Source organism: Ciconia boyciana, chromosome 7, assembly GCF_034638445.1.
Source record: "Ciconia boyciana chromosome 7, ASM3463844v1, whole genome shotgun sequence".
In the NCBI taxonomy this organism is placed as follows: domain Eukaryota; kingdom Metazoa; phylum Chordata; class Aves; order Ciconiiformes; family Ciconiidae; genus Ciconia; species Ciconia boyciana.
In genome coordinates this window covers 22,277,007-22,291,659 of record NC_132940.1, presented here as the reverse complement: position 1 = coordinate 22,291,659, position 14,653 = coordinate 22,277,007, and the positions used below count along the sequence as shown (strand labels likewise).

The 14,653-nt window shown below is 35.1% G+C and overlaps 1 protein-coding gene across 4 annotated transcripts in view; it reads left to right on the top strand.

Annotated features, from left to right (window-relative positions):
* Positions 1–14,653, top strand: part of CDC14A (cell division cycle 14A) — a 59,956-nt gene that overhangs the window by 32,376 nt on the left and 12,927 nt on the right. For all 4 annotated transcript variants that reach the window (XM_072867032.1, XM_072867033.1, XM_072867035.1 and 1 more), the window contains exons 6-9: positions 5,320–5,386; positions 7,574–7,636; positions 11,863–11,950; positions 13,721–13,951. In XM_072867032.1, coding sequence (XP_072723133.1) covers positions 5,320–5,386; positions 7,574–7,636; positions 11,863–11,950; positions 13,721–13,951 — 449 coding nt within the window. The remainder of the gene's footprint in view (positions 1–5,319; positions 5,387–7,573; positions 7,637–11,862; positions 11,951–13,720; positions 13,952–14,653) is intronic.

Below are 14,653 nucleotides of genomic sequence, written 5' to 3'. Positions count from 1 at the left end.
GTAGTATAGGTCATCTCCATTTGAATAGTTTCAAGTGCAAGAGTTTATCAGTGAGCATTGACCAGTTAATGTTACAGCTAGACTATTTAACAGCTTTGTTAATTTGATACCTGAAGTGTCTTCTATTTGGAAAAAAAAAAATAGATAACTTCCAATAGGTAGAAGCTGCAGGATTGTCAGATTCTTTATGGAGTACTGAGATATGTTTACATGAATGAGGTATGTTTACACTGGGAAACTGATGTACTTTCATCCAGCTCAGTGACCTCAAAAAGCCTTAATCGGCTTAGATCTTCAGCTGGTATTTCATTTAAAGACAGCTTCAGCAAATATTGTTCAGGGGTGGAAGGAAATCAGAATAACGCTCTTAAAAGATACATGGAAATTTTTTGGTTTTGTTGTTATAATAGAAAAACTAAAGACAAAGCAGGAGGATAAGGCATTACTGTCTTTGAGATACTTTCATCTTATTCTTGGCTGATTCACTGTCACTTGGTACGCTCTAGTCTCTTGAAGATCTTGTACTGTATCTTCTCACTTCCATTTAAGAAAACAGTGTTAACACCATTTAAAATCATCATAAATACCAGTTTCCTATTGTGAAACTAAGTTTTAGATTTTTACCTCAAACTACTCTGTATTGACTTTAATATAAAGAGAAAAAACAAATATATTTTAGTATTACTGTGTTCAGTCTGTAGATATGACATGAATTTCAGAGCTAGATTTTTAGTTTGTAGCTTTTAGGTTTTGTTTCTTTATTGGCAAGTGCTGGGAAAACTATTTATTTCCCTATTGACAGTGTTTAGAGGTTTGGTGAAAGGGAAAGCGTTATGCAGTATTGAGGTCAGCTACAATAACTGGGAAATCGGATGTGGGATTTGCAGCTCTGTAATGCCGGCTCAGATTCATATTACATCTGTATCTCACAGAAATATTCACATTCTTCTCATTTTGAAAGTAAATAGAGTACTATCAGGTAATAGTTGGTAAAACACTGTTTGAAAATCAAGGTTGTTATGCATTTGGCCATAAAAGACTGGAAGAATACTGTAATGAAACATGGATCAGCAACAGAAATCTGAGCACCCACACTGTAAAACTGTGCAGGAGATGTCTGTATGTGCTCTGTTCTATTATTCTGATATGAAATGAGGTCTTCCCTTCTCTTTTATGCTTCTTAAACACAGACTTCTGAGTTGAACAAAAAGGTATAACGTTTGAAATCCAAATAGCTTGGCTTGCACCAGTAAAAACACCTAAATGTTTTTGTATGCATATAAGTAGTCCCAGTAAGTTAAAAATGACTATTGTCTTAAATATAAGCACATACATTAGTTTTCTGTAGGATAGGATGCTGACTGTGTATGGCGGACAGAGAAGAATAAGTTTGAATAGGAAGAATGTCTGGAATTAATTTTAATTTCATCTAAAATTACATGTTTCTTCAAGGTTAGTAAAGGTATATTTTTCTTTACAGACCTCTTCCACATAACTGTTAGAGCTTGCATTTGGTTTTACTGTGGTACAAAGTGTGGTCCATTCAGAATCCATTGTGTTTTATGCAAGCTAAAATTACTGTTATTAATTATTGCTCTAAAACTTTGAAATATATCTGTCATTGGTAGAAAGAAAATGCGTGCTGGTGGATCTAGCGCTATATAGTTGACTTCTCAAGTCCATGTGGTATGAGAATAGCTGTATTTCTAACAGGATTTCTGTAAATGTTAGTACTAGTTCTGACAGTATCCAGTATTTTTATCCATGGTCTGGAAATTTATATATCAGCAGGAAAGAAGATGGGTTAACACAAAGAATGGTGAAATTGAACTAGCTGTTCTGCATTAGTTTTTAATTATTTAGTTTTCTCCAGTAAATGCATTAATTCAGAAGGATTCAGAAAATAAGATCAAATTTGTGTTTTAAATATTTACAAAGCTTCTTAATGATTTGACATAACTTCTGACTGATTTCTCTGGGCTAGAAGAAGAACTTGATAACTCAGCCTCAGACCGGGGGAAGTCCTCTAGGTGACTGGGAGGGAGACTTGTTTTGTTTTTGCTTTTAACAAAGAAAGAATCAAAATAATTAGTGACTTAAAATACCTTAGACAACTCCCTCTAAACAAGAAGATATTTTACTCGAGTAATTTATTTAAAACATTCAGGAAATCAGGTCACGATAAACTCTTAATCTTAGCCTTTTGAGTATTTCAAGGCCTTTCTAGACGTGTAGTTGGCAGTAAGATTGGCATTAAGCATCTGTCCTCTCTAATACTTCTGCAAAATGCTCTTTGACTAATCTCTAAAGGAATATTAACACTTCTCTGGAATAATAGGAAATCATCTATTTGATAGGAAGATTGAATATAAAAAATGTCACTTCAGAAGTACACTGCGACTTTGCTTCACAAATAAACTAGTTTTTTATATTGTTTTAATATTTAAAACAGCTCTGAAAAGTGCATTTTGTTACTTGCTGTGTGTTCAGAAACTGGTAACTTGGGTTTCATCCCCTAATACTGAGTCCACAAGCACTTGCCTTACCTGTACTTCACGTATGTCTCTACTGTATCAATGGATCCAGCATTCAGAGTCGTAATGGATTATACATAAAACTTCTGCCAGATGGATTTCTTTGTTCTTACACCTAAAATTTGATACCTGTAGATAGCTTAGCTTAAAATTCTGGAGCATAAAACAGCAGTGTTTCAGAAAGGGGTTTGCATATGGAATTGATTCTAATCAGGCAGTTGTACTTTTGGAAACTAGAAAAGAAAAAATACATGTATTCCTGCATTTACCCTGAAAAGGATTGGGAGTGCTAAAATAAAAATGACTGCGGCTTTAAGGAGGAAAACAAGTGCATAGATTTTGTTCCATTTTCTTGTTTTCCAAATTATGATAGAAGGAATTTTTATGATTTGCTTGTGTTTTCTTAGCAGAAGATACTTGAGAGGCAGAGGGAGAGAAAGAGAGAGATTATGGCAAGGTCTGATATAATATGCTCAGTATTTGCCATGGTTCATCAAACATCATGCTTTCCCTTGAAGCATTAGGTAATATTAAGCCACTGCTTCCAAGTGTTATGTCACTATCATGCTGTACTGTCATTCATATCTAGTGTTTGTTTATGGTTTCCTTACATTATCACATTCTGCCGCAAAAGATCGATGGGGGTGTGAGTTTTTCAGATGTTAACTCAGTGTGTTGCATTTCTTTAAAAAAAAAATCAGAATACTGCTATTCTTTGAATTTCTGAGAATTTGGGATTAGGTTTAAACAGCTTTTTATTTGTTCATTCCAAAACTTTGCCTATTTGGAATTTTTCTGGCTTTCAGTCTTTCTATTATTTCATCGTGTGTGGATGGCAAGTGTCAGCAGAGCTGTTTTCTCCAGTCAGAGTACACCTACTTTAATGGTTAGGTGCACAGGAACAGAAATGAGACATTTTGAGGCACAGATGATGTAGGCAATAGATGTTAGCCGCCAGCATCCATGTGCACTCCACTGGTAATAGCTGTCCATGGGAACTGTAGCTAAGAATACTGTACACCTGGAAATGTGGCAGGCTTATCTGGTACATCGAGTTGAAGTTCAATGTCCTCCCTCCCTCTCCCTTCTCTCTCTCACTCATAGCACTGCTTCTTAATGGATTAGAGATTATGTAGCTTTTTTTCCCAGTATTGTTTTTATGTACTGCAGTATTAGATGCCTTATCAGTTGAAGAAGTAGTTATATGCATATAGATAAAAAAAAATTTGTATTCTTGTTACAGCAAAATAACATGTAATATAGAATGTCTGCTACAATCATATCTTCAATTCATATTTCTCTAAATAGTTAATTTTGTGGTTTGCATTGTTTTAGGTTTTGTTGTTTCTGTCAGCCCCTGCGGAAAACTGTTACAGCTCTTAAAGATTTTCTGCGATGTATGTGTTCCCATTGGGGCCTTAAGAATTTTTGCTCGGAAGACCTTTTTGTTTGCTAAAATGCTTTTGTGCTAACACGATCTGTTATCCAACTTCCCCCTCTCAAAAATGTATTGTCTGTAAAGTTTATATTTTACAGCTTTGGTATGTTCTGCTTATCTAATGTAAAGAAAATACTTTATGGCTTTTCATTTTGAAAAACTTTGTTGTATTTGGATGTTGAAGGTTTATTCACACTTTAAAGTTCCCATTCGAAAACATTGTGGCTAAGTATTTTTTAATAATCTAATAACTTGAAAGCTTTTCTAGAGTAGCCTGCCTGTAGTATGACACTACCAAAATTGTAGCTTTTAATTTTCTTAAATACACTTTCTATGAACACTGCTTGCTCAAAACTGCTATACTTATTCTGCTTTTAAAGAATGGGTAAGAATATTCTACTCTGAAAGTACTTGGGATTGAAGGAGCATATCAATATAACAAATTTCATACTACTTATAGCAGGTAGACTATCAAAAAAGGAAAGTTTTCAATGAAAGACTGAATTTTTGAATCAATTACAGATGTATCTGGCTGAAACCTAAAATTTTGCTATCTGATAAATTGCAGTTCTTAGCATTCTGGATAAGATAGCTTAGAGCAAGACTATAAAAGATTTCTTTAATGAGTGATTAGGAAATAATCTGCCCAGGCAGAATTTTGTTAACATGCAAACTGGTCTGAAGCAGACTTTGAAAAGTACTTTTTCTTTTTTGCACAATACAGTTGTTGCTGTTATTTTTTGGTGGTGTTATTTATTTTTATGTTGGTGTCTCTTACTACTTGAATATGTTTTGCTTTGGGGTATCCTGTCACCTTTTAAAGAGAAATTGTTATTTTCATAATGGCAGAACTGAGGTCAATTAATTTTAATTATATCTGGATAATTTTTAATCACATCTGTAAGCAGCCATCAAAATGAGATCCTGTAAATGAAATCCACACTAGTAGTCTATTTGCCTTTCCTTGTTGGTATAACTCAATTAAGACTTGAATAATGGTTAGAGCAAGTTTTGCTTTATTTGCCACTCCTTACACAATTGAGAGAAGATGCAAAGCTTCCTGTTCCAGGACAGCATAAATAATTTGCTAAAGGGCATGTAGTTAGATGATGTAAAACATGCACTTAAAATAATTTGCAGTATCTAACTGCATTTACACTGAGCTACATCTTTGTTAGGGGAGTGCTTTAGCATGAACAAGCTTCTAAAAAGATGTCTTGTTCGAACTTTAATTCAGATTTCTCAGAGGGGATTGAATAACTTGAATATACTCTGTTGTGTGCTACCTTTCCCTGAGTTCTTAAAATAATTCTGTGTATCTTAAATTCATTTGTATTAAATCTATAGGGATGCTTCATTTGGGAACTGCACGTACAATCTTACGATCTTGGACTGTTTACAGGGAATAAATAAGGTAATAACACTTTTTCTTAGCAAAACAGATTTAAATTGACTTTTAAAATGTGAAGGAAAATACTGTTAAAATACATTAGAAAATCTATTTTCAAAGCAAAATGTGTGTGAATGAGTAGTGTGCTGTCATGAAGCCTAAGGTACTGAGGACTGTGTTTGACTAGTGACAATGGAAGAAGGTTAAGCTTTTACCTGGCTGGCCTGGCCTTTCACAGCTTTCTGAACTTCACCTTATTAATTGCTATGTGCAAATGCACCAGGCCTGGCTGGGGGCAGTTCTTAACAGTGCAAGGCAGCGCACTAGATCTGCTAATAGATCATTTATAACCATAGGTTATAGGGAATAACATAGGTTGATAAAGTCAAGTGAGACAGACACTAGGTATACTATGATTTAATCTGAGCAGTTTTTGCATGTACTTGGCCCCAACTTTCCTCCAAAACACTTGGTTCAGTGTTTGACACTAATCTTTTCAGAATTGTTTAAAAAGAATGAAAACTAATGTATCTTACTGGTGTTTTGATGTGTCACTTTCAACAGTCCTTGTCCTGGGGAATGTTAAGCTCCAATTGGCAACCTTGTGTTATAGTATATATTTCATACTATAAGCAAAGATTAAATTTAGTTCATCATTTCCCAGTGATCTTGATGAAGGGAGCAGGCTATATGAACAGTTCTGTACAGACACTTATAGACTATTTGTAATTCTTAAAAGTATGGCAAAACAAATGTTTCTTAAAAATTGAAAAAAGAGATGAAGCTTAATATTTTTAGTTCTGTGGGGGTGGGAAAGGAGCTGTCAGTTAACAGCAAGACTCTAATTTGTGTGGCATTCTACAGATCCTGAAGCTCTGTGAAGCAGTCAGTGCAGTCACTGTAATTTATCTGCAACAAACACATCAAAAGGACTTTGAGAATCAGTTTTTCCTCTCTTGTTCCCATAAAATTTATCACAGAATTTTCATCCAGTTCACCTACAGAGGTAAAAATGCTTTGAGCAGAAACTGTATGCCTTAATCTAAAATAAAATCTTAGTCTACCTGGGTAAATTTGGTGTTTGCATGCACATAAACCATATACATGTAATTCAGGGGGGCTAGAAATTCTGGAGCACAGCCAGACAACCATGCTTAAATGAAATACATTTTTCAAAATCAGCTGTTCAGACAAACCTCTCGGTATCTTAGGTTTCATGACAGGTCCAGTCATTGAGCCTATGTTGTCTATAATAAGTGTTTTTGTTTTGCCTTAAAAAAGGTGCTCTATATGTAGCAAATAATGGTGGACTGATTATTATTGTTTTTTAAATTGTAGATCTGTGGTGTGTTTTTTTTATCACACCTTAATCCCAGAATGTTGTGTAATATCTATACTTCTCAGAATGTAGTAGATTCAGTATAAATATATGCTGCAGGACTGTCTTCCACTTATTCCTTGGAAGAAATTTGGGCTATGAATTCCTTATTCACAGAATTGTTTTTAATATGGTATTATACACAAATCTTTGGTGCAAAATTGACATATTTAATAATAGTACAGTAATCAAATACAAAACTTGACTTCTTTCAATCCTGTAATAAATACTGCCTAACGTAGTCTAACGTACTGTCTGATAGAAGTGAACTTCATTCTCAGTGAAATGTGTATTAAAAATAAATAATAAAATACAGGTTATACACAGTACTGTATTCTGTATATGCCATTTTGCCTGAGTATTATGGTGATAAAATCAGAGTATCATATTAAGTATAGAAAATCAATAAACTCTTAATGTTCTATTTTTTTGTTATGTCAAACTGCGTGAAAATGTATTCAGCATAGAAATCACTGAATGAGTGTATGACAAAAAGGGAATTGCTTTTTAATTTGTCATCTGCCTTACAGAAAAAACATACATAGTGGGGTGGAGAGAATCAATTTTATGATTTAAGTGATATGCAACAACCTTATGTCCCATTGTAATGTCTTTGAAGGGGAAATAATGAGCCTGACATGCTTTAGTGATGTTGGAGTTTTTGTTGTCTGTGTTGTGAATCTGTGCAAAATGTAATGTTGTCTTAGCATAGAGGCTTCAATAAGCCAAAAGCACAAACATCTAGTGTTTTAGTTTTGATTCTCAAAAACAGTATTATAAAATGAGATTATATATAATATTTCAGAATAAACTGACACTTTGTTGCCTTTTAGGCCTTGCAGCATGGATTTTTTGACTTTAAGACATTTGATGTGGATGAATATGAACACTATGAGGTTTGTACATTTAATAATGAGTTGAATGTGTTTGGTTTACCTAAAATAAGTTAGAATAAACAGTATCCCACAACCTAAAATGTACTGGAAACACATTTTAGTTCAAGTAAAACCCAGTGTTCATATGTAAGGTATGTACATCCAAACCTGTATGCTCTATGTGAAAAACATGCAGGATGAATATCCTTACAATTTCAGTGCATCACATAAGTCTACTGTTTTCTCGTAGCCTTTCTGGCTTCTGGGACCTCTTTCATGCTTTCCCAACCTTCCCCCAGGATATGATGCAAGGTCTCTCAGCTGACCCACAGAATTTATGTTTTCTTTCAAGACTTGTCAAGCTGCTTCTTGAGATGCTATTAGTCCCAAATATCACAGAATCGTATAGGTTGGAAAAGACCTTTAAGATCATCGAGTCCAACCGTAAACCTAACACTACCAAGACCACCACTACACCATGTCCCTAAGCACCTCATCCAAATGTCTTTTAAATACCTCCAGGGATGGTGACTCAACCACTTCCCTGGGCAGCCTGTTCCAATGCTTGATAACCCTTTCAGTGAAGTAAAATTTCCTAATGTCCAGTCTAAACCTCCCCTGGCCCAACTTGAGGCCATTTCCTCTTGTCCTATGGCTTGTTACCTGGGAGAAGAGACCGACCCCCACCTCTCTACAACCTCCTTTTAGGCAGTTGTAGAGAGCAATAAGGTCTCCCCTCAGCCTCCTTTTCTCCAGACTAAACAACCCCACTTCCCTCAGCCGCTTCTTGTAAGACTTGTGCTCTAGACCCTTCACCAGCTTTGTTGCCCTTCTCTGGACATGCTCCAGCACCTCAATGTCTCTCTTGTAGTGAGGGGCCCAAAACTGAACACAGTATTCGAGGTGCAGCCTCACTAGGGCCAAGTACAGAGGCACGATCACTCCCCTAGACCTGCTGGCCACGCTATTTTTGATACAAGCCAGGATGCCATTGGCTTTCTTGGCCACCTGGGCACACTGCTGGCTCATACTCAGGCGGCTATCGACCAGCACTCCCAGGTCCTTCTCTGCCAGGCAGCTTTCCAGCCACTCTTCCCCAAGCCTGTAGCGTTGCATGGGTGTGTTGTGACCCAAGTGCAGGACCCGGCACTTGGCCTTGTTAAACCTCATACAATTGACCTTGGCCCATCGATCCAGCCTGTCCAGGTCCCTCTGCAGAGCCTTCCTCCCCTCAAGCAGATCAACACTCCCGCACAACTTGGTGTCGTCTGCAAACTTACTGAGGGTGCACTTGATCCCTTCGTCCAGAAGATGATATATGATAAATATATGATATATAATAACTTTTTTATAGCTACATAGATTAAGCACTTTTTGAGCTTTTTTTAGTAAGGATGCAATATATGGGGATTCCAGTAATGAAAATACATCCAAAATATTTCCCCAGTGCAGTCTCAGAAAGCTAATCGGTGTCACTGGTTGTTTTGCCAGCCTTCTTACAGCTTATGAATAGATACTCTGGATGACTCCAGATGCTTCTAGGACTTTGTTCTGTAACATACACACTTTTATCTGCTAGTAGTAGACAGTTATCTCAAGCTATATTGCTGCAGAGAACCTTTAAAGTATGCCCATGCTGCACCTGTGAACTGGGCTGTGTACAGAGGAAATCACAGGCACAGGTGTATGTACATCTGGTCCAGAATAGCTGCATGATCTTTGTCTACCATTTCCCACACTCAAAGGAAGGGAAAGGGTTTTTACTGGTCAGTGACAACCATGTAGTTGTATTGGACCTTGTCTTTGGAACTCCCTGAAGTTCCTGCAATTGCATTGGTTAAGGAGAAAGATATATAAACTAGAGGTGTCGTAAACATTTGAATATATATTAAACTCTCTTTTTAGAGTTGTGTTACCTTATTGTAGCCAGTATTCTTCCCACCAGCCCCACTATTGCAATTTTCAGAAAACTTGGAAATAATGAGAATAAATTTGCTTAGTCTGAAAATGTCCATTTTAAAATTTATCATCTTAAGTTGAATATTTCTAATATCAAACAAGTTTTAGGGATAATTGCTTTTCTTAAGTCTCTAACATTTGATACATAACTATTTTGTTTTACAAGCAAGAAGATATGCGTGACTCAGTACATATCTGAAATACATACAGCTATAGGAAATGCTTCATAAATGTTCAAGAAAGAGCATGAAGTCAGGAAAGGAATAAACAGTGGAAAAACTTAATTTACAACACAAATCTGTACAGTAGATGTTGACCACAATAGGCACACTATAATATATAGCTATTCACAAAACTTAAAAGCATTTGTAGAAGGATTTCTGTATACTGTAATGTTGCATAATGATTAGATTGAGAAATAGCCTTTGCTGAATTACTGAAATTAAATGAACAGTAACTAAAATATACAGTATGAAATTGCTGCTTTTTTGCTTACTCTATATTCAAAAAGGAAGATGATGATTGTGTACATAGAGTACAGAACGATGATTGGGAATTCTTAGGAATCTGTATATATAGTAGGTATTAATCTGCCTGAAAAAAGTATTAAAATAATTGACTACAGCTATCCCATTATCTTGTTTAACGCTTAACATTATTTTAGTTTGTGAAATGTGTGTATGTGTGAATGATGTTTACAGTATGCTGCCCACTGTCTGATTTTAAGAAGCAAGAACTTGGAATCATCTTTAATTTTTTTGTCCTTTTTTTGGTATGTCTTCCATTATTTTACGCATTGTGGTCAGCTTTGTATGTTTAGATACGTCCTGTGCTATTTTCTAAAACTTTAAATGTTCCAGGTTTTTGCTATGTTAGGTCTTCAAATGTGTAGTTATGTGGAGAAAAGTTGCATAAGACTTAAAGGGAGCAGGCTAAAGGAAATTCTATTTTATGTTTATAGTTCTTTCCTCTTACTACATTATCAAGGCAGTTAATTCCCCTTTTGTTGGACTAGATGTAAAATACTGAAGTTCTCTTTTTTTAATAATAATGTTGTTTGCACATAGTGTTCAGTGTATATATACACACATATACATATATATCTGTAGTTCAGATTGGTTAAAATTGAAATTATTCACAATAACCCATGTAACTATAAAGAACTACTTAATTCACAAATAAAACTGGTAATACAAATATAAAAATACTTTTAATTTATTGAACAGGACTTCTTCCTTAAAGGGGGTAGAGGTGCTACAATGTTGTGATTGCAGTCTGTGATACAAATCTGGGGGGGCGAGGGGTCCTGACTTGGCAGTAAGATTGGTTCACTAGTCCTTATGCAACCTTGTTAACTTACAGGAGTTTTCACTGTGTGAAGACATTTGGAGCAAGCCTAATGGGCTTAGCTAAGCAAACACTTGGTGAATTGACTACAGCAACGTCCGTTATCAGAACCTTTCACTCATTAGGATGTTTTGATGAGCTGAGAGCTAAAAACACAAGCTTAATAATGCAGTTGAACTGAGTGCTGTGTCCTTAAAAGTCATGGTGAGAATAACTGCATTGCCAAATTATGAATGAGCACTCTTCAATTAAAAAACAAAAAAGAAGGCAGTTTTGAACTTTAGTTATGTATTTCCAAAGAAGCTTCCAGTTTTGGCACTGACAGAATTTGCAGAGCCTTTTGAAGTTTTCATTTAAGAGTGAGCAAGAAATGCAAGACTTCACAGTTTGAAAGTTTCTTTTATTTTAGTCTTTTTATTTGATTTATACTTTGCTTCTATGATTACTGGCTCATCAGAGCTTATGCCAATATGTAAATTTCAGTTTTTACAGAGAAAGGATAATTGTTTTTGAAGGCTAATTGGTTTTTAATTTCTTTTCTCTGAATTGGGTTTTTTAGCCAGTGCCTTACAGGGAAGCATTTTTCCATATTCTTTGATTAAAACATACAAGAATATTGGTGTTTGTCAGTGTTGTTATAAGTAGGTGTCTTAAAACGCTGAACTCTCTAAGGGAGAAATATCTCAGCTATAGGATCTCTGCTTTTATTGGAAAACTTCAGCAAAATTTTTTGCATTTCATTTTATTAAGAGATTTCTGAGAAGCAGCTTATGGTTAGTTAGTTTGTCCCATGTAGGTAAGCTAGCTAATTCCAGTTGAAGTGTTTTGTTTTACATAACAAAACAAAAACATAGTAAAAAGTAAAATAAAATATCGAGTAATTTTTTTAACTGTGTATGTACAGATACTAAAATGCTCTTTCTCTTCTGAAATTTTTATAGCGAGTGGAAAATGGTGACTTCAACTGGATTGTTCCAGGAAAATTTTTAGCATTTAGTGGACCACACCCAAAAAGCAGACTTGAAAATGGTATGGTGTATATTTTAATGCTCTTCTATGATCTTATTTTTTCTAGCATGTTAAACAGTCACAGCAAATAAGCAGAAGATAATAGAGGTTTATAGATTAATTTTCATCTTCAGAAATAATCATACAGTGAACATCTTATATGCGATCATAGAACATAATTCTAAAGGTTTTGGAATTCTTGTTTGCCAGAAGAATTCCAATTCTTCTACAGTCAGTGACTTTCATTCAGGGACAAAGTGCCTGAGAAATTCAGGTCCCTTACTTTTCCTCCTGGAACCTGACACCTGATATGGTAAGTATGCAGAATTAAAGGTGAGTTGCATAAAGTAAAGGAGACTGTATTAAGACTTTTGTAACAAAGGCCAGGAAAGACTTTAAAAAGAAGTTTGCCTTTACTACTGAATATTCTTGGGATAATGGGAAGAGCCTATGTGATTCCAATGGAATAAAAAAAGAGAAACTTGACTGACAGAGGGAAAGTAGAGATTAGGTCCATCTAAAAGGAAAATCGGTCATTTAAAAACTACAATCAGATTTTTGCTGAATTTCACCTTATTCTTTGTGCCATGTCACTTTTTTTATGTGAGCATGTTTCCTAAAGGTTAAACAAAATCCAGGGAGAAAATACTTAGGTTGGTTTGGGTTTCTTCCCCAATCGTTGTTACAGTCCCTTCTTGCAGAATTTTTTCAAAAATTACTTAAATTGGAATTTGGAAAACCTGTGTTCTTATTTTTAACATGTATATAACTGAAAATTACTAAATTAACACTAATGCTTAAAATCCAGTTACGACGCTACAAATAAGCCTCACCGAGGTGAGTGTGAGTACACAGTACAAAGCTACATTTTTCTCCTTATGTTGTGACTCTAATTGCATTTACTAATGCATATATGACTTGTGGAAATGACCCATGTTTTGTGAGGAAGCTTTTGGACTTTATTTGAACAGGAATAAAAATTCTGGAGATAAACCAGTGAATTTGGTCAATGACATACCTTCTAATTTTTGTGGTAGCTATGTTGTTCCTGTGTTTTGTTTATAAGACTTAATTGTTAATGGAAAAGAATAAACTACATTTTACATACATACATCCTATAGACATGTGTGCATGTGCACACACTCCCTCACACCCTCGGTGACAGAGAACATTTGGTGGAAGTGTCCTAAGCAGTTGTGGTGTGGTTCATCTTTGATCTCCCTCCCCACCCTCCCGTCTTCATCTAGAGGATCCTTTTGTCTCTGAACTGAATCAAGGCACTAAAGGTTTTTTTTCTTCACAGTGGAGCAAGAATATTTCTGGTACTACAGTTTATCCCTTGACTGTTCCTCTTGTCCATAGTGTAGATTACCAATCTATTTTCCTCATAAACACAGTGTTTCCTCTTAAAGCATGTTCTTATTCTTTGATCCTGCAGCTTGACTGTAGATAAACAGCTGTTCTGAAATGCTGAATTCATATATGTGCCTAGCTTTATATATAAAACTCTACTTGTAGAGAGGAATGGGCTAAACAGGAGACAGTACAGTGTTTCACATATGCCGTGCTTTAATTTTTTTTTTTCAGATCCTTTTTTAAATTATAGTGGTCTTCATGAGCATTTGTGGACAATTTTTTATATCACTTAACATGTTTATGCTGAATAAAATATTAAAGCATTTTCAATATTAGCATGTTTATCATTCAAAAAAGGCTTTGGGGGCAATTTTGATTAGTAGGACTTTGAACTTCATCTGTGACATTAAATGATTGTTGCTTTATTTTTTATAGGTTATCCTCTTCATGCACCTGAAGCCTATTTTCCCTATTTCAAGAAACATAATGTCACATCAATCATAAGACTGAACAAAAAAATTTATGAGGCAAAACGCTTTACTGATGCTGGTTTTGAGCATTATGACCTGTTCTTCATAGATGGAAGCACACCAAGCGACAGTATAGTTCAGAGGTTCCTGAACATCTGTGAAAATGCTGACGGTGCTATTGCTGTACATTGTAAAGGTATGTGCACTTATTTATTTCTCAGATTGAAGTTCCAAATAAGTATAAATCCATAGAGTTTATTCCAGAAATAAAGCATTTTAAAAATAACACTTTCTGGTTGTGAAAGTAATATTGCTTTATGATACTTGACTAAATATATGACAAATATTTCTTATTTTCATGTGCATATTAAGTTCTTTCATCCTACACTAGTACTTACAGTAACTGACAATCTGTTGTTCATTGTTCTGTTTTTTTCTTAATATCACTTGAAAGCGTGAGTTTTAGTTGATGGAGATTTCTCTTTTACATTATGCTTTCACAGCATTATGATAATTGGCTAGGAAATGCAAAAGACTGAAAGGTTTTCTTTGTGCTTTTGGACTGTTCTACATTTTTGTGTGGAGCATGACTTCCACATTTCAAGTTAACGTGAGTTATTGTGGTGCCAGCATTTCAAACCAGCCTATTTCAGCAAATCAGCCAGAAAATACACAAAACATGCTTAGTCAAGAACGATTAACAAAGGCTTTGAAGGGTTCGGCTTGATTTATGTTTAGAGTTGTGTAAGGACATTGTGGAGACAAATGTCTTGCTGATCTGAAACAAGAATAGTGCTATTCATTCATAATTTTTCCATGAACAATAAACATGCATATCAAAGATAAATAAGTTTATTTGCTAACAAGTTGTTACTGTGGCTAGAACCCAGAAATTCTG